The 22893-nt window shown below is 52.2% G+C and overlaps 8 protein-coding genes across 8 annotated transcripts; 6 read left to right on the top strand and 2 right to left on the bottom strand.

Moving 5' to 3' along the window:
* Nucleotides 1–1941: 1941 nt before the first annotated feature.
* On the top strand, nt 1942–4539 carry GCG54_00012836 (uncharacterized protein; the record flags this gene model as incomplete). Its single annotated transcript, XM_045412705.1, has 6 exons — nt 1942–1954; nt 2730–3493; nt 3554–3570; nt 3672–3839; nt 3907–4444; nt 4504–4539. The coding sequence occupies 6 exons, from the start codon at nt 1942–1944 to the stop codon at nt 4537–4539; spliced, it is 1536 nt and encodes a 511-aa protein (XP_045268711.1).
* A 1662-nt stretch (nt 4540–6201) lies between these two features.
* Nucleotides 6202–8105, bottom strand: GCG54_00012835 (High-affinity glucose transporter; the record flags this gene model as incomplete). The annotated part of the gene is made up of 7 exons (XM_045412704.1): nt 6202–6339; nt 6390–6580; nt 6641–6954; nt 7003–7266; nt 7322–7396; nt 7454–7832; nt 7892–8105. The coding sequence occupies 7 exons, from the start codon at nt 8103–8105 to the stop codon at nt 6202–6204; spliced, it is 1575 nt and encodes a 524-aa protein (XP_045268710.1).
* Nucleotides 8106–8759: 654 nt separating this feature from the next.
* GCG54_00012834 (uncharacterized protein) lies at nt 8760–10249 on the top strand (the record flags this gene model as incomplete). Its single annotated transcript, XM_045412703.1, has 3 exons — nt 8760–9088; nt 9146–9352; nt 9418–10249. 3 exons carry the CDS (start codon nt 8760–8762, stop codon nt 10247–10249), a joined length of 1368 nt encoding a protein of 455 aa, XP_045268709.1.
* A 1839-nt stretch (nt 10250–12088) lies between these two features.
* On the top strand, nt 12089–12820 carry GCG54_00012833 (uncharacterized protein; the record flags this gene model as incomplete). Its single annotated transcript, XM_045412702.1, has 1 exon — nt 12089–12820. The coding sequence occupies one exon, from the start codon at nt 12089–12091 to the stop codon at nt 12818–12820; it is 732 nt and encodes a 243-aa protein (XP_045268708.1).
* A 1514-nt stretch (nt 12821–14334) lies between these two features.
* GCG54_00012832 (uncharacterized protein) lies at nt 14335–15789 on the top strand (the record flags this gene model as incomplete). Its single annotated transcript, XM_045412701.1, has 1 exon — nt 14335–15789. One exon carries the CDS (start codon nt 14335–14337, stop codon nt 15787–15789), a length of 1455 nt encoding a protein of 484 aa, XP_045268707.1.
* A 569-nt stretch (nt 15790–16358) lies between these two features.
* Nucleotides 16359–17899, top strand: GCG54_00012831 (uncharacterized protein; the record flags this gene model as incomplete). Its single annotated transcript, XM_045412700.1, is given in 2 exon segments — nt 16359–16793; nt 16808–17899. 2 exon segments carry the CDS (start codon nt 16359–16361, stop codon nt 17897–17899), a joined length of 1527 nt encoding a protein of 508 aa, XP_045268706.1.
* Nucleotides 17900–18422: 523 nt separating this feature from the next.
* Nucleotides 18423–19803, bottom strand: GCG54_00012830 (uncharacterized protein; the record flags this gene model as incomplete). Its single annotated transcript, XM_045412699.1, has 2 exons — nt 18423–19540; nt 19587–19803. 2 exons carry the CDS (start codon nt 19801–19803, stop codon nt 18423–18425), a joined length of 1335 nt encoding a protein of 444 aa, XP_045268705.1.
* Nucleotides 19804–20832: 1029 nt separating this feature from the next.
* GCG54_00012829 (uncharacterized protein) lies at nt 20833–22515 on the top strand (the record flags this gene model as incomplete). The annotated part of the gene is made up of 1 exon (XM_045412698.1): nt 20833–22515. The coding sequence occupies one exon, from the start codon at nt 20833–20835 to the stop codon at nt 22513–22515; it is 1683 nt and encodes a 560-aa protein (XP_045268704.1).
* Between the last annotated feature and the right edge of the window lie 378 nt (nt 22516–22893).

Genomic DNA, 22893 nt, shown 5'->3' with positions numbered 1-22893 from the left:
TCGGTCTTTGAATATCGTCGTGTCTCACCAAGTACATCTAGCGCCCGCTCGCATCTATGTTACGGCGACGAGGGCAGTAACAAATGTCAATGTCGGATACTGAGACCCGGCCAGCCTGTCGTACTCATCCGTCGCGTCCTTCGGATGTGTCACCGCGGTCCGCTCGTTTGGTACTATCCGCGGTATTTGTCCTGTAGACCAAGAAGGTTTCGTGTATCGCATGGACCTGCAGAGGACTGACACGAGTAGCACCTCCGCATGTTGAATAGCTGATGTGAAGTCCTCGGCAGTTACTCTCTTCTGTAGCGTTACTTGGGATCATACTTATCGGAGAGAACACCGGTCTGAATAGTGATTGATCACTAGTATGAATACCTTAGTCACAGGTGGGAGCCGAAATCTTCGTGATGCCTACTGCGAGATTCAAACTATGGGCGAGAATCATCTGTTGCTAAGACTACGTGACACAAGCTAGTCAGACTAAACATGAGAGAGCCATTCCAAGACGGATATATGTTCGCGAACCGCTTTCGGCGTTGCCGCGTCCCCCAGGAGTTTGACGTAGCTCAATACATCCGAACTACAGCTTCACGCATTTTCGCCACCTCCAACCGATGCAACTGACAACGGCAATCCACACCAACTAGCATCCGATCCGACGATATTGCGAAGGATTCGCCTCTTCGACTTCCGAGCTGAAGTCTCGATTTGCTGATAGCACAGCCTACTTTCTTTGAGTCGTTGAAGACATCGACTAACGGCGGTATCCGATGGTTTAGTCGATGTTGAGCAGAACTCAAAGCACGGGGCCACCGAAGCTAGGATGACAGGTCCGGCAAAGTACCCGGAACCAGTTCGAAGGACGAGAAACTCTGAAGCTGCATCCGCGGAAAACCCGACTCTTCTATGGACTATCCCGGTGGAATGCCACGGGCGACAACTCAACATGGGCTCATCGCACGACAAACCCGTAGCCAATAATGCCTTCTAATCAGTAATCCTCTACAGAGGCGCTTCAAATTCCCTCAAAAGAGTCATGGGAATTGGAAGAATACTATTCCCTTCGTGCGAAATTACTAGTAATCGGACGAGCCTAAAAGCTTATGTCCAGATTGGGTCTATCGCGTGCTCCCTGAATGGCTGATGGAAGCGACACATGCAGTCACAGGATGTGTGTACTACTATGCTACGCAGTAAGAGCGGGAATGGTACCGGATAACGTTCATGTAGGAACAGTCAGCCTGCCCGGTAGACAAGTCATCCGAATGACCACGGGCACGCCGTTAATACGTTGGAGGCTGTGTAATAATAGCAAACTTCGCATCTTGCATACAAGATAGATCTCCTGTCATGAGGGTTGCAAAAGCCTTGAGTGGAAGATTTCAGGGCACGGTGAGCCGAAACGAAACCAAAGGCAGTGCCGGCCAGACTTTTAGGAGACGACGCAGGGTGGTTTCGCACCTTATTCCCGTTAGCCTCCATCGTAGCCTGAGATCTATCGTACTTCAGGGAAAACTAAATTTTCGGGCGAGATCCGGCCTTCTAGAATGCAGTCCACGTGGGAAGACGCCTAGACCGTAAATAATTGCCACCGTCAGCATACTACATGTTTAACGGGCGCAATTGTGGATTTGGCCAAGACTCCACGATGTTTCTGTTGCAAGTGTTAAGAGTCTAATATGATCGGTCGATCGTTTAATCACGTGGGGAATTTCCCCAGGCTGATCAACGTCTGACCCTCACTTGGCAGAAGAAATTATCCGAACGGCTAAGACTGTCACCCACAATCACCATGGGGAAATGGAACCGGGGAAGTTGAAGGCCCATAATGATTTCTCATCAAAGTCGAGCGGCTATATGACTAACCGCTGCCTCGGTTACGGTCTCGCGTTGCTGTGCATCATGAGACCGTTGCAGAGAAAAAAACATGAAGCAGTCAAAATGCTGGAACCGCGTATGCTAGGATCGCTGGTAGGGACAGGCAGAGTCCAGCAGTTCGTAAGGGAGTACGGGAATTGACGGCGACTGGCGGAAGGGAAGGGCACGGCCGTTTCTCCAACTCGTGGCATCACGTCGTGCTCGGACATTTTGAAGCTGCCCAGAGTTCAACCTGTACGAGTGAACCAATTAAATACTTTGAATGGTGCCGCCCCTTGCACAAGTCTGCAGGATTGACCTTGCTTGAATAAGCCCTCGCAGCTCTTAGCAGAGTGAGTTAGTCAGTCCGGTCCGCGGGTCGCCGAGCTGATGAGAGCCCGTCCCGTCAACACATACTTTAGCCTGGAACGCTTTGGAACGGGGATGGAACATGCACATTTCTCTGCCTACTCAGACATCTTCCCATAGGCTGAGATGGTACACCACCAGAGGCCGAACTCTAATCATCGAAAATTATGAAAGATCAGGTGTTTACCAGTGCGCTGCGTGTGAAGCGCAACTCGGCGGCGCGGGATGTTTGCCGATGGTCCTCCGAAAAGGAAGGAAACGTTCATGTCCCCCCACAGGAGCCGCTGAATCAATTCTGCTGCCCTTGACTCGACCGTATCTTATCGTCTGACCGGGATGAGGAATCTTGGCACCGGAGAATAGAGGACGTGCCGTTAGCTCCCCCATCCATAGCCTGTCAACTTGAGCTGGGGTATATCTCGGACTCTGATCTCCTGTTATATCGCCCACAAGCCCGCCTTGCCCCCGGAGCTGAGCACTTCGTCATATAACCCCACCGGCAGCCCGCCCACGATTGCCGGATGACATCGTCACGCAGCTGCGCAACGTCGCCTACCAATTCAACATTGCGGAGATGAACGAGTCGATAGACCATTACGACTCGGATAACTCGCCTTACTCGATTCGCCCATTGCCACCGGTCCTTCGTCATGGCCTTGCCGCTGTGGCGGCGATGGGGTTCTTCTCCTTCTTCACCAGTCTCGGCTTATTAACGTTCCTGACGTACAAGCTGATAACATGGCACAACGGACCACCGAGGGAAGAAAAAAAGGACCCTATAGCAAAAGTAGAATCGCCACCACCGACGGAGGCTGCGTTTATCATCCCGAACGAATGGTCGGCATCTCAACAAGAGTTATCAGAGAAGCCGACGAAAGAGACATGGTTACAACGAGCGATCAACGAGCCGCCAAACCAGTTTTTGGTTCTAATATTCAACCTTCTACTGGCCGATACACAGCAGGCACTGGCTTTCTTGTTGAACGTCGAGTGGCTTACAAGAAACGCGATCGAGGTGGGGACGAAAACTTGCTGGACGCAAGGATGGTTTATTTCGACAGGCGACCTCGCCTCCTCCGTCTTCATCACGGCCATCGCTATGCACACATACATTTCTATCGTCAGAGCGAAGATGCTGCCAACATGGGCATTTCACACCGCCATTGTAATGATGTGGGGCTTCGTGTACGGCACCGGAATCCTCGGCGTGATTGTCACGGAGAACGGCAAGAATGACGGCGGTTTGTACGTTAGAGCAGGGGCATGGGTAAGTTGTTGGACCAAGACCGAAACCGAGTCAGGGGACTACATGCTGACATGGTCACAGTGCTGGATCAACTCGAAGTATCAGGACATACGACTCACCTTACACTATCTGTGGATCTTCATTTCTTTGATTGTTACTACCATTATTTACTTTATAATCTTTCTTCATCTGCAAAAAGTGGCGCGAAGGAGCGGTGGGGTTGTCCCGTGTTGTGGCTCCCCCGCACCCGAGCCAGCTTGCTGCGGCTCATCAACATCCGGAGAGACATCAACCTGCAGTGGAACGACCTGTGTTGGATCGGACTCTGGAAGAGCATCATCTTGCAGGAGCGGAAGCACCTCAACAAGTAACAACAGTACACGAATGTCACGGCTGCAAAGTTTTCGGATCGTATGTCTCACCACAATTCTCAGACGACTACCAGGTATTCCGGATTATGCCCGGCAGCACACCTTTTTGCTATATCCCCTGGTGTACGTCGTGTGTACTACTCCGCTAGCCGCAGGGCGTCTTGCCTCTATGGCAGGGCACGAAGTATCCTTGGGCTACTTTTGCTTTGCAGGAGCAATGATCGCCTGCAATGGCTGGTTAGACGTGGTCCTCTACTCTTCGACGCGAAGGTCAATCGTCTTCTCTTGTGATGGCCCACCTTCGCAGGAGACTGGTCTGGAAACATTTTCCTTCATGTGTTCCCAGCCCCCAAAGTTCGGTAACACGACTATTGTGGTTGGCGGCATTGGTCGCCCTAGGCAGAGACGGCGCGATAAATGGAGCGAGAAGATTGCCCTGAAAGGCACAAAATCAGGCAGTTTCAAAGGCCTCGGGGTTGACGCAAACACAAGTACAGACAGCATGAGAGGATTCGGTATGGGAGACGGCTCAGTTATGGGAATGGCTATTCAGTGCGAAACGGTCACGACAGTATCTGTGGAGGTCAACAAGACCCCGCAGGTCACACGACCAAAGCTTGCGGCGTTAGGCAGGAAAGGGAGTGATTCGAGTTCATTCAGTGCGACATCTACGGCCATGTCATCAAGGTCTTCTAGGATTTAAGCCGGTGGTGATTACGGACTCATACGAGCTCACGGGAGCTTGACGTCAGGCAGCATCTGGGAGACGGTTTACGAATGATTAGAGCTTCATGACTGGGGAACGGACCACACGGCCTTGTCAGCTTCTCTGAAAGCTGGCCATGACATATACCCTGAATAGGCATTCACTGTACATACTAGGAATGGGGGGGGTATTTGACTTGGACTATCAACTACAATTTCATCCTCAGCTTCAGTGAAGTGACACTGCACTTCAGCCTGGTGGTGTGCGCTCAGCCTTCGGTCCTATCCGAGCCGCACACAGAGTTCGCAATCTCAAACCCGATGACAGGTTGGGGAGGCTTGACTCGGCGACCTCCTTCGGCCGTCTGGCCAGAAATGGTAGAACTCTAAATGAAGTTGCCCAATTGCGACCACGAGGGCAAGGCCGCTCTAACCGATGGACAGGACTTCGTTCCGCGACCCTTGTGTGCTGACTACCGTGGCACCCCGTCAATCCACGGAGCGGAACCTGCGCAAGGGACCCTGACCCAACGCTTCCAGGAACGAGGGACACACACATGGCCAAGAAGTTTGTTTGCCAGTTGCGAAGCTCCGAAACTATCGGCGTTTGGAGGAAGCGAGCGATCATTGGCCACAGAGTCCGTTCTCCCGAGAGAAAGTTGCTGCTCTGGTTTCGAATATCTCCATTCTTGAATTGCATCTCGTTCTCGTCATTAAGTCTCGACGGATTTACAAAGGCCGCAATAACCTCGACGGGCTTGGCGCTCATCTGTTCAATCATCTGATACTCCTTTCAATAGTAAATCAAACTACGAGTTCCTGAAACATTGACTGATCCTTAATAGTTGGTGTAAAGTCATAATTCGGAGGGCATATCCAATCGTGAAATGTCTTCAAGATAGGAAACAGGTCGCCAGCCAAGATGCCCCTTCGCACAGGCAAAGACATCTTTGCTCTATGTGGCGATGCCATTGTGGAACGTGCAGAAACTCTATAACCCGGGCCCAGACAAACGGTACAGACGATCTATGAGATCTGAGTTCGTGCCACCGGCTGTCTCGTCTTTAGGCTAAAAGAGTAAACGGGATGGTTCGTTGTCGGATAAAGATGCATTTGGTAGACATTTTACAGCAGGATGGAAATATCCGCCAGCTGCCATTCTGAGTTCATCAACCCCATGGTCACTATGTTTGAGGCTGTGCTGTGGTGTTTTCGATATGAGTTTGCCAACGTCTTGGCATCGTGATGGTCGGCCAAGATGCTTTTTGGTTCAAAGGGGCTTGTTGCACTTCCCAGTACCTACGGACGACTAGTCATAGATGCGCCATTGTAATGTCTTGGCGTCTCAACTTGTAGTGTGTAAGAGCAAAGCCCCCCACGTCCATAATTAACCCAATTGAGATTTTACAGTCATTTCCGCGGGGTATGACTCTGTGTGCAGAGCCTTTCCCATGGATGAGTTCCACGTGGGCAAAATCCCACGGGAGCTATGGTAGAGTTTCCATGGAACTTGTACAAGGCAACAACTATGACTTGCACAGAAGAGAGGTGAAGATTGACTCGATTTGAACTATGCTGGTTGGGTAAAATGTGGAATGGGTATCTGGGTATCTTCCACAATGGATCACTCAACTCTCCAGCAAACCATGCAAATTACTGCCTCTCCCTCGTCTCAACAGCGACATCCCTCTTCTCATCGAGCATCTCATCCGCCACGACATTAATTCTGCCAAGCTGAGCATCCTTTCCATCAAAGAGCAGAGCAATCTGCTCCAAGCTGGGTCCCTTGGTCTTCGGGGAGTTAGCATCGGCTCCCACAGGGTTAGAGGGCTCATCCTTACCTCGGGAAAGAACAGGTACACGACCACGAACTGCACAAGAATCCAGCCAACGTAGAAGAAGTAAAACTTCCAAGACATGGCCGCAATGCCGACAGGGTTGACATAGGTATTGAAGGCCCCGCAAATACCCGCAACCAGACTGAACATGGCCATGCCCTTGGCGCGGATGTGGTAAGGCAGGATCTCGACGACTAAGCGGCGTTAGCAACTCTTGGTCCCGCATGCCTGGTCCCTGGCTTTCGCGTGCTTACTGTAGAGCATCTGGGCTCCCGTCCACCCCAGGTTGTGGACACCGCTGTAGAGGTAGATGAATGCGACTGTAGTGTAGCTCGCGTGGCGGTTGCCGGTCTCTACGTAGGCTCCCGTGGTGGCGGTGATGACAGCGAAGACAACCCACATGAGAGCCATGCTGATCAACATCAAGGGCCTGCGGCCGACTCGCGCAGGCAAGAAGGCAAAGGCGAATGAACATGCGAAACTGAACATTTGGGAGGTTGCTGTGATGAGGGTCGTCTCAATCTGCTTGCTGATGCCAGCGCTCTTGAGCATGCTGCCGAGGTAGTACCTGTGCATTGTGAGCTATGGGTCCATCAGAGCGGCTCGGGTAACTCACGAGACCAGGCCGTTGCCTGACCACTGCTTGCAGATACCGCACCAGATAATGATGAACGAACGGTAGCGGTTACCCTTGGTCGCGAATAGTGCCTTAAGATGGAAGGGATTCTTGTTCTGAGTCATTTCGGCTTCAATCGTCTCCTTGATCTCGTTGTACTCGTGTTGAACAACCGCATCGTTGGGATCGCCGGCGCCGTGGTACTTGGTCAGGATGTCCAGGGCAGTCTGCTCTCTGCCTTTGCTGCAGAGCCATCTTGGCGACCTACGTTCAAAGGTTAACCACGCCGAGTCAAGAGCAGATTTCTTGGCGAACCTACTCGGGGAGGAAAAAGAGGCCGATTAAAACCATCGCGCTTGGGCCGGCCTGTACAACTGTGGGCGCTCGCCACGCCCTACACCCAAGTTAGTAGCCGCTGAGAACTCTGTATGTCGTACACGTTGATACACACCAAGAATCTGGGATACGGAAGCTGCCAAAGGCAACCCATGCAGCCAAGATGGCTCCGACAGAGTAGGTTGTGGAACTGAGTGCCGTGGCCGTGGCGCGGTGCGCCGGGTATGCCAGTTCGGTCATTAGAATAGTCGAAACGGTGCTGCAGATGACACCGCCCATGCCAAGGAGAAGACGGCCCGCGATAAATGCCCCGACATTCATAGTTGCCGCGCAGATCACGGCACCAACGATGCAGAGAACACATCCCACCGCGATGGCGATACGACGACCCGTCCGGTCAGAAAGAATCGGGATCAACAGGACACCCATGATGTTGCCAACCCAGTAAGACGCGCTGAGGGCTCCGAGGAGGCTGTCGCGCGGGTGGTTGAAGTCTGTTGTTTAGTCCGTCAGTTGTGTTGAATGAGCAGTCGGTAGAGTTTCGGCAACGAACCATCTTGCCATTGGTTGATCTGTTGCAAATTGTTGATGAGACTGCCATCAAAACCGTGCGCGACGTCTCCCCAGAGCAGGAAGAACAGGCCAAAGTTGAGCGGCCTCAGCCCGGAGTCCTTGAGCCAAGAGACCGTCTTGGTGTTGGTAGGCGTGGTGGCCTCCAACGCCTGACGGTCGTCATTGTTATTGATCTTCTTGTCCTTCCAGACCATCTTCTGTTTCTTCTTCTTCTTCAGCCTCTTGAATCTTCAAAGAAGGATGAGCAAACGCAACCCTGCAAAGCAACGGCTCAAAGTTCGGACGTATCTCGATGTTTATAACCAATTTGCACAATGTAACATTCCGCTCATCATTACCGCCTGAACGGCTCGGCTCCCCAAAGTCTTGTTTGCTCAATTTCTCGGACGGGTCCCATTCCCAGCCTCCCCCGATGCGCCTCATTGGGCAGAACAAAGAAGCACATGCCTGCAAACGCGGGGGAACTGGAGAAAACGGGGGAAAACCTGCGGGGATGGCATGGTTCGACGGCCTCGACCTAGCCGGACCAACAGGCTGTCCAGCTACTCACTAACTCGTGCCAGGTAGGATCGGGCGTCGTCAGAACCGCCGGGTCATACAAAGGTGTCGGTGGTCGGGGCAAGCTTCGGGTGGCGGGAGCGGCGTCGGTCGATCGGGGGAATCGTCGCGCGGCCATCCGTCCATCGCATTTGGCTCGGCCCCCTCTTCCCCGAACCCAGGAGTAAGGGTTTCCATACGTCACTGTGGTGAAAATGGAGGGGTGCTCGCGGGCCTCTCCACGCGGGGTTCCCATTCCCATGTTGCATATTTGACTTTGGAAAGTCTGCTTATCGGCTTTCGAGAGAATGATGTCCCAACTGAAACTTTTGTCACAGTCAGAGCTGGCGCTCGATGCGCGAAGGGAGCACCGAATCAACGCAAACTCGTTCCAACAGGATGCGCTGACAACCTTCAACGGGTGGCAGTATGCCTGCTTTTACCGCCATAAGGATGCGACGAGTAATGTCCTCTTCGTCAGCTTGGCGCGGCGACCCATCAGGGATACACTCGGCGATTGGGAGACATTGACATTTGAGGACTATGAACAAACGGCGGATGATGGACACAACACCATCTCGATAGGCGTATGTGAGGGAGACGGCACGATCCACGTCGCCTTCGACCACCACTGCGATCCGTGAGTTGCTCGATCACATGATCTCATAAACGGCAACGCTGATACCATTGCGTTGAGATTGCACTTTCGCATGTCAGTACCAGGCGTTGCGACGAGCCCAGAGACACACAAGTGGGAAGCATCGCTGTTCAGCCCAACACACAATCAACTGCCGGGATACACGCGCACCGGCCAATTGGCGATTGAAAAGATCTTCCTGGAAACGACGTACCCTCGCTTCATTCGCGTCGACAATGATCTTTTGTTGAGCTATCGCATCGGCATGTAAGTTGAGATGCCCAATCTCGCGAAGATGAAACCTGCAGCTGACGCGGACGCACGAAATGCAGAGCCGGTGCAGGCTCCGATCACCTCTTCAAGTACAGCAGCAAGGACCGAACCTACTCCTACATTGGCCAATTTCTCACCGGCGTCAAAAACAACCCGTACATCAACGGCATTTCTTATGCCAACGGCCGCGTGCACGTGTCTGGGACATACCGGGGGTTCGTATGGTACGAAGGCGTGGACGACCCGGAAGCGCGCCTGCACACGGTGCAGGCTGGACCAAATGGTCCAGAGAACAACTACAGCCTCTTCTACGTCTCGAGCGACGATCTCGGCAAGACGTTCAACAACAGCAGAGGCGAGCGGCTGGCGAATCTCGAGGTCGGCGAGACTGTCTTCCCAGACGCGGATGGCCTGATCGTGTTCGACATCCCGCAGAACAGCGGCATCCTGAACCAGGAGGCCCAAGCAGCCGACGAGGACGGCGGGTTCCACGTCTTGAATCGCGAAAACGAAGTCTGGATGCACTACTACCGCAGCCCCGAGGGCCACTGGAGCAGGTACGCGTTGCCTGACGCGCTGCCGACGCGGACGGGGGCCCGGGGAGATGTCATTGCTTTACCCGGGAAAAGGACGGTGGTGTTCGCTCTGCCGGGCAATCGAGATAACAAACTCACGGTTGTGGGCGCCAGGCTGCCTGAGACTGCGGCGGCGGATGATGCGACGGTGCGGTTGGAGTATCGCTGCCTGTGGCAGGGGGATGGGTTTTCCGGGGAGCCGCAGCTCGAGACATTTGTGTCTGGGTCAAGGCAGGTGGTTTCAATATACACGCGAACCGAGGAGAAGCAAAGAAAGGTTGTGGTGTTGGATTTTGCGCTGGAGGATGGCCTGTGAAGCGGCCATGGCGCGGGAACAAGATGCCTCAGACAAACGAGACGGCGGGCAGATGCAGGAGAACGCGCGTGGAATTGCATTATTTGCTTGGTTTAATGAAACAGACATTTGCTACACGCAACATGACGTCGCACGATAAAGCAGAAGAAGAAACTCCAGGTTCAAGTTTGGGCATTCATTGTTTGCCGGAGAAGCGCAAACGGTGCGAAGCGGTGTGCTATCTGTTATCTAAAGGAAGCACAGCCAGAAGCAAAAATCCGCTATTGTGGCTGTTCTAGCGAGACATGGGAGAAGATCGTCATGTCAGGGGTCTTGTTGAAAACTTTTTTCCCTCACATGCCAACAACGCTCACTGACTGAAGTCAAATGGCTCTGCAGAGGCAGCCCAAAGCCCTGACCATATTTTTGATGAAGCTTCATCTCATCTTGCAGATGGACGAACGATTCGAATCTGTACTATGCAGTAGATTCGTATGCATGTCAATCAACATTCGATGCAGACAGTATCTCGACACCGGGCACTCACATCTTCTCCAACGTGACGTGCTTCGAAGACCCAGAGAAAGGAACAACTCATTGGCAGAGACAACACCAGCCGCAAAATCGGCAGACATCTCAGTGCCCAATGGCCAAAAATGCGGCCGATGGGCTTTCCAGTCTCATCGCGGAGAAATCCCATGCCACTCAACTGGCCAGCGCAGTGCCCCTCTTCTCACGCTTCACCACCAATGACACCACACAAACCATCGGATCCTTGTCCAGCACGGCTCGGGCGCTGCCCAGCCACCGGGAGTTCCAGAAGCCCTGATAGGCCGGGTTCGTGAGCCCATCCCGCGGTCGAGGGCCTCTCCCCGTCTTCTCTCTCCAACTCCCCTGGTCACCCCCGGCACGTCGTCCGGGATTTGCTGTTGGGCCCCGTTCCGCCAATGCGGCGCTACTGTGCCTAACCTCGTGTTGGACACCTGACAAGGCCTAGTCAGGGCCAATTATAGCGCAAAAGCGGCCAATCCAGAGCCCCTGGCAGCCCTAAAGTCTGTTTCTTGGTGTTTTCCAGAGAATTTGCCTTCGCCCTGGTCTTCACTGTGCCACAGCGGGCGATGGAGTGATGCCTCCACGTCTTTTTGCTTTACCCCGGTAGGTTGCCTGACAATGGAAGAAGAAGAAGCATCTGGCCTCCGTCTATCGTGGCCAGCGGCCGGATCACCACAGAGACAGCTGGCCATTCGTCTTTCTGCGTGCCCCAGCCATCCCGAATCCCACTCCGAGAGGGCATGCTTACGTCTTCATGCCCATGTTCACCCTCTAAGAAGGCCTCTCGCTTCAGCCACCCAAGCCCGTATCCGAACTCTGCCTTCCTCTCCGGGGTGGCTGTCGCGGACTCGACGGCGGTCCCCGTACGGGGAGGGGAAGGGGTAACCTCTCGCCTACGCCAAGGGTGGCAGAACAGTATGGCGTGCAGAAAGAAGCATCACCTGCAGACCGTGAAGTAATACGGTGAGTGCCGCGTTCCTGCGCGGTCAGGAGACTAGAGAGACGTGGGTACTGCACGGAGTAAGCTTGGGGTTCTGCATCCCAATCAATTTTTTAAATAGAATTACCGCCTTTTTGGCTTGCTGCTTGTTACCCCATATACAAGAACCCGAGCCATCCCACCCGCCCGCGAGAAGGGATCGTACACTTTTTTTGTGACTCAACTATCACCAACCCACACAACCACACTCGCTCGCGTCCAGCCCGGCCGTCGTATCTATCGAATTCCATGGCCACTTTACGTTCGTTACAATAACTAAGCACTTATACCCGTCACTCGCTATATATCCCAATCACCTGGGAAGAAACATGAAGATCCCGAACGTCCCGAGAAACGACGTGGTAAAGATCGGCACCGATCCCGTCGCCGTCGACTTTTCCGGAAACACCGCCGCCTCCACCCCGAGCACCAAGACCCTGATCATCGTCTCGACCGTCCTCGGCTCTCTCATCCTCGCCGTCGCCGCCGTCACCATTTACCTCGTCGTCGCCCGCGCCCGCCGGAAGAAGCAGCTCGCGCACGAATACAACACGGCCATCCTCCGCAACCCGAACCTGACCTGGGAGGAATATGCCCGCCGCACGAAGCTGAGCCATTCCAGGATTCTGTTGGAGGAAGAGCTGCAGCGGAGTATCATGATCCGCAAGTCATTACAGAGCCGGACGGACGTCTCCACCGTTACTCCCGTGTCGCCGCCCGCCCGCACACGATCGCGCACCTGGCACGCGAGGACTAGCTCAAGGACGAGTGTTGAAGATGAAGAGGAGGGGGAAGGATTGTTGATGTCTCTACGCGGAGACTGGACTGAGCACGAGGCAAGAGTCGAGAAGACGTGGCAGATCCTACATAAGAAGTACCCCACACGGCGGGTTACACTGCCGGTCGAGGAAGACGCCGGACCGGTCCGTCCGCCGACGATACGACTCAAGACCCCGCCTTTGCTGTCTCACCCGATGTTCCGGGGATGGAATGGGGAGAGCGAGACGAAGCATTCAAGTTTGCCGACCGAGCTGGCCAAGATCAAGCCGGCTCAGATCTGATGAGGTGGTCAGAAGTAATGTTTCATGTTTATAATAATGTCTATAACGCGTCGATGAATGGGGGATCTGGCTTAGTCCCAGCCCAGCGTGGCGTTCAGGTACAGGTATATGGTTGATTGGCGTCATGAAGGCATTCTGTGTTGGGGTTCCATCGTTCCCTGGGAGTTCAATGGTCACTAGATACCTAGCATAATTCGATCTATTCGTCACTAAGATACAAATTCTCAGCCTTTCCCCCTGAGAAAGAACTAAGGTATGCTGACCCAGCCCGTTTTAGCTGGTCACTGTCACAGTTAGTCATCAGCGTCTCAGCAGGGTCGATTGATTGTAGTAAGGCCATCACCATCAAAAATACAATACCTAGTCGACAGTGATTCATCCTCAAACACTCTTGCTCAGTTTGTCAGATCTTCAACTTTCCTGGGGTCCCATGTATCTTCAGGGGTACTGTACGTGTGGTAGGTAAATCACCCTAACGTCAACCATAGCTCAGCGGTTTCATCAGTAGCAGACGAGCTCTATTCCCCTAACAGATCATTTGTCCAAGACCTCAACTCCATTGTGAAGCCAGCCGTATCCCTCATCGTTAGAATAAAGATTTTTGAGCCAACACTATTGAATTATGACAGAGACACAAGCAGTAATATTATGATTAATAACTGACGTTCTGCAGCTAGACAAAGGGCTTAGTGGGTAAGAGATCTAACGTAGTCTCAAAAGCAACCCCTGTTCATTTTCATTCACATAAAGCATAGGTGTCTAGTGTGTCTATTATCAAAGGAGACCGTCTATTGTTCCTGTGCTACAGCGACTACTTTCCCTGTAGCCATACTCTACTAACCGTACTGTCGTTGTTGCTTCTGTCCTAACCGTTATATCTATTATGATAGTTGCTATCATTATAGCTATCTTCATCCTCATCGTTGTCCTCATCGTCGTCCTCATCGTCGCTATCGCTACTATCGTTCTAAATATGAAAAATCAAATACGTGGGAAATATAGCCGCAGAGACGCAGGAAAATTAGATGGTCTCTATCAAAGAACAAAAACACCACCGACGGAACCACGATGTACCTGTCAGAATGACAAGGGACAATACATGTAATCCTGGAAGTTGATGGAAGTCACGGCGATGAAGGAATAGTTGCAGTAACAGTGGCAACAATGCCAGCGTCATCCACGAAAAGAAAAACCACAAAGAAAATGCATGGCAGATACGAAGAACACCATGGAATGATTTGATGCCACGTTCCCGACACGGACGGAATGTGGAAGGGTGAATGGTACGGTCACTCCTCTGAATTTCTACTCTGAATTTAAATTAAACTCTCCCTCTGTATTTCACCTTCTGGGTGCCCTAACTTTATCATTCGGCTGACGTCCGTCTGACATTCTGAAGTCTTCCCACTTCCACTGGTGTGTCAGAATCAGAGCTCCTTCTCGTTTTCCTTCTACTTCGGACTCGCCGCGTCACTCGACGACGACGACGACGACAACGACGACGATCCACCACAATGGAGAGGCTGCCACAAGAGATCATTGACCAGATCATCGACTACTCACCTTGGCTGACCGGGCGCCGTAGTGCTCCGAAGTTCGTGACGGTTTCCAAGAGATTCCAACTCTCTATTGAGCGGCATACTTTCAGGGAAATTGACATCAATCATGTCGAACTGGAGCGTTTCGCAGAACTTTTCACCCACCCGCACCGCCGCAATCTTCTCAAGCATCTCGGGTTTAAAATCAAGCTTCTGCTTTGTCGGAAATATCCCGAAGCAACCGAGAGAGAGGCCAACAACAAAGTTGCGACGGATGCCATTTTCAAACTTCTAAAGTGCTTATGTCGCTGGAAAAAGAACTGCAGCATCGGGCTATTCATCACATCTCGTCCTTATCAACTAGGATTTTCCGGCACCAAGCTTGATTACCAGTACGACTATCTCGAAATCCTTTACCCCGAGCAGCTGCCGCAAGTCGACTGCATTCGGTGGCTCTTGTTGAATAACCCGGAGTATCGCAAGAAACCGGGTTTCCGCGAGTTCTCGCCATTGTCGTATCTGGCACTAGCAACCAGACTTCCCTGTCTCAAAGGCGTCTTTCTGAGTTACACCGAGCCTGGCGAATTCTTGGCCTTCCGTCAGAGCTTGCGGGAGGATTTGGTTCAAGCCATCAACAAGACACCTTCGATGGCCAATGTTTACTTTAACATTCACGGACCTGACTACACCGGTCATGACCCGCCGAGCCTGGTGCCAAACCAGGAAGAAGACCGGCTTTCTCTTGCTCTACGCCGGTTAGCTGACAGCGTCAAAAGATTTCGATACAGTGGTCCGTTGGATCCTTGTTTCTTTTGGCCTAGTAGTCTCGCGAGAAACCCGCAGCCGTTCTGGCAGGAAGTCACCCTCATGTCCATCACCCTCAACCCTGCAGCCCCCTCTGGAACGTGGTACACCGGCAACGGCCCCCAGAATGGCCAGGAAGCTTTCGCACTTCATCTCAAAGATCAGAGTCCTCCTGGCTATGGGACAGAAGAACAGACCGTCTCGGCCCTTGAATACCTATCGGAATTGACCAAGAAGATGAAGCCAGAAGTTGCAAAGCGGAATTTTCAAAGAATGAAAGCCCCTGAACGATTCAATGCGAACCCTGATACGGTCATGCCGCTGCTTAGATCAGTCACCAGGGCCATCGCCCAGATGAGATCCTTGCAGCTCTTCAAGCTACGAGATGCCGATAGCCTCAGCACGTGGTATTCGACGAACTCCTTGAAAGTGGAATACTTCCTCCCAGGTGTGCTGGACCGAGAGTACAGAGAAGAACTAGATGGGCTTCCTTTAAACAAGCCTCGAGTTCTACTGCGCGCCCGGGGCCTGGCAGAGTCTGGATGCTGTGGAAGTGAACTAGAAGATATGTTCCGGAAGGTCTCAATCACAAACCACCACCAGGAAGCGATTGTGACATGGATCTAGCGCACTATTTTCGTCACATTTGATGGAATATCGGCTCCAGTGACGACCTTTCACGATGCACGTCTCGTGGTAACAAGTCTTGGTTCGGAAAGCAGTGAGTCTCTTACAGCATTGTCAAAATTGTGAACCATGGGGAAGAAGGAAAACGGAGCAGGAATTGAAATGATTGATGTGCACAAAGCAAATGTATTATCATTATTCCAGACCACAGTCATATCTCTTTGCACTCAATCAACAAAGGTTATCCCCTTGTCTACTCAGTCTACCAAGACATGCTGCTTACCCGGTGGTGATAACTCAGCAAGTGACCCCATCATTTGTTTGCTAAACAGGCTGGCCCCTTCTGCATTCCGTTTGTCACCGCCTACACACTTCTTGGCTTTTTCTTTTTGGGCTAATGCATGCGTGTTCCCGCATCACCACAAGAAATATGAGCCTGCCACAGCTTGTTCAAGTATTTCACCAGCCCTCCCCCGACACAAACTTCGACCTTCCAACATCCACGCTTTCCTCTTGGGTTTCCTCTTGGCTTCTGTCAAACTTCACCACACCACATCCTCCCGCCGACCATGGATCGACTTCCGCAGGAGATCGTCGACGACATCATCAGTCACCGTTTCATAGACGAGATCATCCACCCGTACAGACCCAAGCTCCGGCTTATTTCCCGGTTTGCAACGGTCTCCCGCAGATTCCAGTATGCCATCGAGCGCCTGCTTTTCCGTACCATCGAGATCAGCAACCTCAATAACGACATCCAAATGTTCGAGTCTCTTTTCTCCACCAGTCCCTACCGCCGCGACTTCATCAAGCGTGTGACGTTGCGCATTCAGCTGGATAAATACCTCCAGCGTATCATCCGAATTTATTACAAAGCGCTCGATATGGACCAAGCAGGCAGTGAAGCGTTCAGAGCGGTCTCTGAGACGCTGCTGATCCTCTCGGCTTGGACGGATCGCCAGGCCATCCGCTTGACCATCTGCTGCCAGACATGGGGAAAGGTCGTGCATGGGGAAAGGTCGTGCCGGGAGGCATACCCGTCAAGGGCCAACATCGCTGTCAAGAATTCACGGTCATCGAGCTGCCGGATCTTGATACGCTGCCAGCGGCGCCGTGCATCCGGTCCCTCGAGATAACCTGCATTGATGCCTCTCCACAGGTACACCCTTTCAGCGTCGTCACCATCGCCAAGGCGTGCCCGAAGCTTGATGACCTCATTCTCGCCCACGCCGACCCGTACAGCTATCACGAGCTTGAGTTCCTCGACGAATGGGAGCACCCAGACTCCGAGATCGCTTTCCAGCTTCCGACCCACAACTTTGCCAAGGTCTACATCGACCCCCCGGTCTGCTTCTGGCTCGCGCAGCTGATGGACTTCGTGACCGCCAGATACCACGCAAGCTTCTGCGTCACAATGCACAATGTGCTCAACAACTTCGCGAGGCTGGACTACCGCGGCATCCTGGAGCCGTCCTTCTTCTGGCCTTACGGTCCCTCGGAGCAGCCTGCACCTTTCTGGCAGGGCATGACGTACATGTGCCTGCAGTTCGAGCCAGTCAAAATCTCCGGAGAGTGGTACTTCAAGACCGGCCGCCAGATAGGCCAGTGCCCCGTGCAGTTTTGGCGGACTCTGGAAGAAGACGTCATGATGCCCCTCATCGAGACGATGTGCAAGGCCTTGGATCAGATGCCCAGTCTGAAGACATTTCAGATGTCCTGCGAAGTAATCCAGATGAGTCGCGGCGGTTATTGGCGGCTTTCGTACGCGGCGCCTGGCGTTCCGTCCAACTTCGACAAGCATGTCGAGATCCCGCCGAACATGGCTCGCGTGTCCGGCGGCAGTGGGGGCGCGGTTGGCGGCGATGCCGACCTTGGAAGTGGCCATGATGATGGTTTTAAGAGCAGTGGCGATGGTGCTGAAGCGAGCAAGTCGTCTCAAGGCACCGACGACAGCTCCCTGGATCAGGTTCGTTCGTTTCGGAGATGGTTGCTTGATGCTGGAGACTGGAAGCCCTCCGCTGAGATTTTGGAGGCTCTGCAACGGGTGGGAAGAGGAATTCATGGTCAGGATGCTTTGATCTCGTTCGTCCCTTTCGGCATGTTCTGGTAAATGAGAAGGAGCAGTGTTGTTGGTCACCCGAAATTCGGCTCTAAGCCCGAAGTTCATACGTGTACACTTAAGTTAGTCGACAATGAATCCGCAATCATAACTGTTATGTCAGATCGCTGTCTGATTTCCGGGCAATTTGGATGTCCGGAAGAAGAATTTTGCTATGCGGGCAGTGTGCCAGTGTCCCCCTTAACTTTGATCCTTGAAGGCCTAATACCTCCATGAACTCCATGAGGACGATGACAGTAGAGACAATAATAGACGACGACGACGACAACCGACGATAACAGAGCTAACGACGACGGCAAAAAAAAAATTTAGAAAGAAATTTAAAAAATTTGGCAACGACAATAGCGGCGATGAAAGTGATTACATGGGACCTTTAATGGCTTTAAAGTAATATACATCCATTCGGGGTTCTCAGGACGATGTACGGATTACACGTATACAGACTTCCCGGATAGCTAACTGAACCAACCACCTTTCGTTTGAATCGTCATTCCTGCTGTCCTTGTCGCCTTTTTCAGAACCACAGAAATGGCCTCTTCTCCGCCTTAGAAAGAACACGTAAACCACAATCTTCTAAAGCTTTTCTCACCAGCTCTACGCCACCGGTTCCCTCTACTGCCACTTCTCGCAACTTGGGGTAGCGACCGGACTTGTGATCTACCGCAAGAGCCTCGAAGTCCTCTATCAGAGAATATTCCTCATTTACCGATTCATAGATTGAGGGAAAAACGGAGCCGCTGAAATGAAGCCGCTCCACTGACTCTGGAAGCGTCGACATGAATTCATTGCAGCGGCTTGTCCAATCGTGACGTCCCGGGTTAAGCGGGCGTGTGACCGGTCCTGGCTTTTCCTGGATAGACCTAAGAATGCTCCAATTGTCGATCCAAACATTCCGTATGTTGTTGAAGTTGCGCAGCGAGAACGGGTCGCCATCTCCAATATACGCCTCTTTTGAACATCCTGGGGGAACGAACTTGAGACAAAGCGTTTCCAGAGCCGGGCAATGCTCCTCTAACTCGGTAATAACATCAGAGGCGAAGACATGCCCTTCCCAGATGTCCATGGCGAAACTCCTTAGGCCGCGGGCATTTTTCAAGAGCTTTTTTACGTCGTCGACGCTGGCAGCGACGTTGTTTAGTGTAATGGCAGTCACATGCTGGGTCGCAAGGTCGTGGGTGAGCGATATCCAGAAATTCTCGATGAAAATGTCCGAGACTTCCGCGCCGAGGTTTAGAATTTTGGTCAGATGCGACGACTCCAGCTCGCAAAGATACGGATCCTCAAGGCGTCCTAAACTTGAGCTGACGAGGATGGATTCGAGGAATGGAAGTAGGGGTCCACCGTCGCTTCTCTTCAAGTCGCAAACCCGGGCAAGATCCTGCGTGTTCCCTCTCAACCCCAACTCTGTGATATTGGGATGCCGAGCGAGTACGAGGCTAGCTTGGACAGAAACGTTGCTCTCCGCATCTTCAGGGAGCGGCAAGGTAATTCCAGCCAAGTCCGCCGCCCTGCTGGCCTGATAACGTCTCTCTTGGGCCGTCGACGGAGGAGAGCGCTCCCCAATACCGCGGTCCATACCAACATAACACCGCTTGACCAGTTTGTCCACCCTCACCTTCTTGTTCGTGCGACCTAATACGTCGAGAGGCTGTTCCGGTGCGCAAAAATGGCCGCATACAAGTGCAGGTGGCGCACGGAGTAACAGGTAGAGTATTGGGGTTCCGTTCAGTAACGGTCAACAGACGCTTTTGACGCTGCGTCTCTGATAATATGATCCCTGCAATTGACCAAGTGGCCAGACGGTGCTTCCACGGATGCGCATCAAACTTGGACATCACCAAGTACGAGCAGATGTGCTCGAGAATCTCGGGTGGCATATCATTGATGGAGACCATTTTTCTAGGCTGAAGGGGTGCCGCTGATAACGCAATTAGCATATGGAGTTGTTTTGAACTCGAACAGAGTACTTACACATAGCGAGAATAACAGCGATAAAGTGGCGACGGAGAAAATCACGTAGATGATAAATGATGTGGTTACTCCTGCTTGAAGATACAATAACGCGATGTAATGTTTGAAAACTAGACAAAGGTGGATGTGACAGATAGGGTCAAGATCTCAGTCTTAAGTAGGTACTTCAGGTGTAGTGGACATCTATGAGTTTGTGAATGACTTTTCCAGATGAACCTTGCGAAGTACACCACCCGGGTGAAAATTTCTAGCAAGATTACTGAGGACTCACCCGATGACCTATTTTCCTGTAATGGTCCTACTTAGTGTGGTGGTTGGATTTATGTTGCCCACCTGGTTGAATCTGGAGTCGCTTTCATTATTGTCATTTGCCCGGAATTTTGGGCAAAGCTCCGTCGACCTGGGAAGACTACCCGCTCACTAAGAGCTTTTACAATAGCATGAGATTCCATCAGGACAGAAAAGGAACTGTAATTTTGTGCTTGTGACTGGACCGACATTGAGGGTTATATGGTAAGGAGGGCCCCCATCCTGAGGAATAGAAGTATCATATCGCGACCAAGCACGAAATGAAGCACTTGTAGCGCCCGCTGACAGTGCGGCTAATTTTGGCTATAAGTAGTGAAAATCATCGCCCAAGTCTCGTATTTGTTTGTACTTTCCTCATGCTTGAACTGGAGTTATGAGGGGAGGATGGTACGATTGGGGGGCGTGCCTGCCTCAAGTGGGAATAACGTTCTTGTTTCTCACCTACTTCACCACCTTCGCCCTTTCACCTTCGACCTTCTACCCACACAACTTGAAAACTCTGATCACCCTCTCTATTTACTTCCAACCGTCGAGTATTTCTGATACCTCGCACTGAGCTTCCCAACCACAACACCATCGTCCGTCGCCGTCGCAGTTGCCGTCTTTGGTAACTCTGCGCGCCGACGTCAACAACCAGATTCACGATGAATAGACTTCCTCAAGAAATCATCGACCACGTCGCCTGGTGGCTGCCGCTCCCTGAAGAAATCCACTGCCGCAATGGGATGCCCTCGTCGCCAATCCGACCCAGTATCGCCAGCGTGTCGGAGAGATTTCGGCACGCCGTCGAGAGGCTCACCTTCCACGAGCTTCACATCAAGACTTCTGAGCTCAACAAGTTCGACGAGATATTGTCAGGTGCCGGCTCTTACCGCCGACGATTCCTCACACGCCTCAATGTCGTCGTCGTCCTTCCCGAGTACGGTGACCACAAGGTCCCCACATACGAGTTCGCTGTCGACAGATACGCGAACAATTATGCTGCGACTAGAGGCATGCATCAACTTCTCTACGTCCTCTCCGGCTGGGAGTCGGACCTTCGCCTTGAGTTGACCCTCGAGGCCCAATCCCCCTCGGACTCAGGAGCTCTCACCAGCAAGCAATGTTATCAGCGATGGAAGGAAATCGAACAAGGAACACGTCACGGCTTGGGCCACGAAAGATACGAGTACTCAATGACTGAGATTTTTGATGTCGACAAGATGCCGTTTGTTCCTTGTGTTCGCACAATCCATTTCCACGGACAACGTCAATGTCGCCAGTTCTCACCAAAAGCTGCTCTCGCACTGGCTACACGATTCCTACAGGTGCAGACCGTTCGGACGGAGTGGTGTGAGCCATTTTGGTTCCCGGATCTGCTGCAGGCGATGCGGTGCCAGCTGACGGACTCGCTCAACTCAACTCACTTCCCGCCGACTTTGAGTGAATTGGTGCTCCAACTTTACCCGCCCGTTCGTATCAGCGGCAATCTGACCAAATCACGGAATCCACAGCCCAATCGGCTCTGCAGGGTACTACACCAGGCCGTCAATCATGTTGCCAACCTCAAGCTTCATGGCGAAGTTGACCCGTCATTGTTCTGGCCATACCAGCCATCGGAGAAGCCGCAACCATTTTGGCAGTCAATGAAGAAACTAGAGATCACGATGGAGCAAGACTCGACGTCGACCGAGTGGTATCAGAGAACCAACTTCAACAAGTGGTCTCAAAAGATCATCGCTCGCTACGGCAACGACTACGACATCGACTTTCCCGTCAACCATGCTGGGCTTCCCGCTCCTGGACACGGCTCTGTCAGCGAGGCAAAACGCGCGCATCGTTATATCAACACTGTATTACAGCACGAAAGGACACTCTACGACCTCACATATCGTACCCTGGTGGATGGAGGCTTTAAAGATGACGATGATGACGATGGCAGCGATCACGACAACTTCGAGAACAGCAACGATGCTGACGAGAGCAAATATGAACACGATGACTCCAGAGAGGACGAGATGCTTGAGTTCTGCGAAGCTAACGAGCCTGCAATGGCCCGTCTTTTGGATGCGATGATGAAAGCGATGCTACAGATGCGTTGCCTCGAGTTTGTGAGACTGGAGGGCTGTCTCGGTGGCATGTGGTGCTTTGAGTTTTACGCCCCTGGCGTGCCTAGCAAGTACGATGCAAAGTCTGAGGCAACACCCTCTTATGCAAGATTCATTCTCCCCAAGCGCCACTTCTGGATTCCAGGCGAAGAAATTCTGAACGGATTCCGCAACATGGCGACGGAGAAGTATGGTCAACAACCAGCCATTGTCTGGGTTACACACATACGGCGTAATTAGGGAATTGAGGATGGTGTGAACAACATGAACGATGTGAACGACACAGACTCAATGGACAACGGACGGGAAAGATCATTTGCTTAATGGAGGACGGCGTGAATGCCAGAGGTAGCGGAAATGGGATCGACTAAGACATTGTGAACATTGGGCATCACAGGTCATTGCTTTCGTGAATAACGAATGGGCTGCGCAAAACCATAGTTTTCTTTCAGCTTCTGATTCTGCACAGACTGGATCAGAATCATGTATTTTAGAAACAAGTAAATTGAGGTTTCTCTTAGTCAGGCCTGATATGATCAGTTGAACAACAACTATTTCGGGTAATCGGGTGACAATTTTGCCCACTCATGACAAGTCCTCATCTACGAGTACCATTTA

Source organism: Colletotrichum gloeosporioides (genome assembly GCF_011800055.1).
Source record: "Colletotrichum gloeosporioides strain Lc1 chromosome Unknown consensus_16, whole genome shotgun sequence".
In the NCBI taxonomy this organism is placed as follows: domain Eukaryota; kingdom Fungi; phylum Ascomycota; class Sordariomycetes; order Glomerellales; family Glomerellaceae; genus Colletotrichum; species Colletotrichum gloeosporioides.
This window is presented reverse-complemented; position numbering and strand designations above follow the sequence as displayed.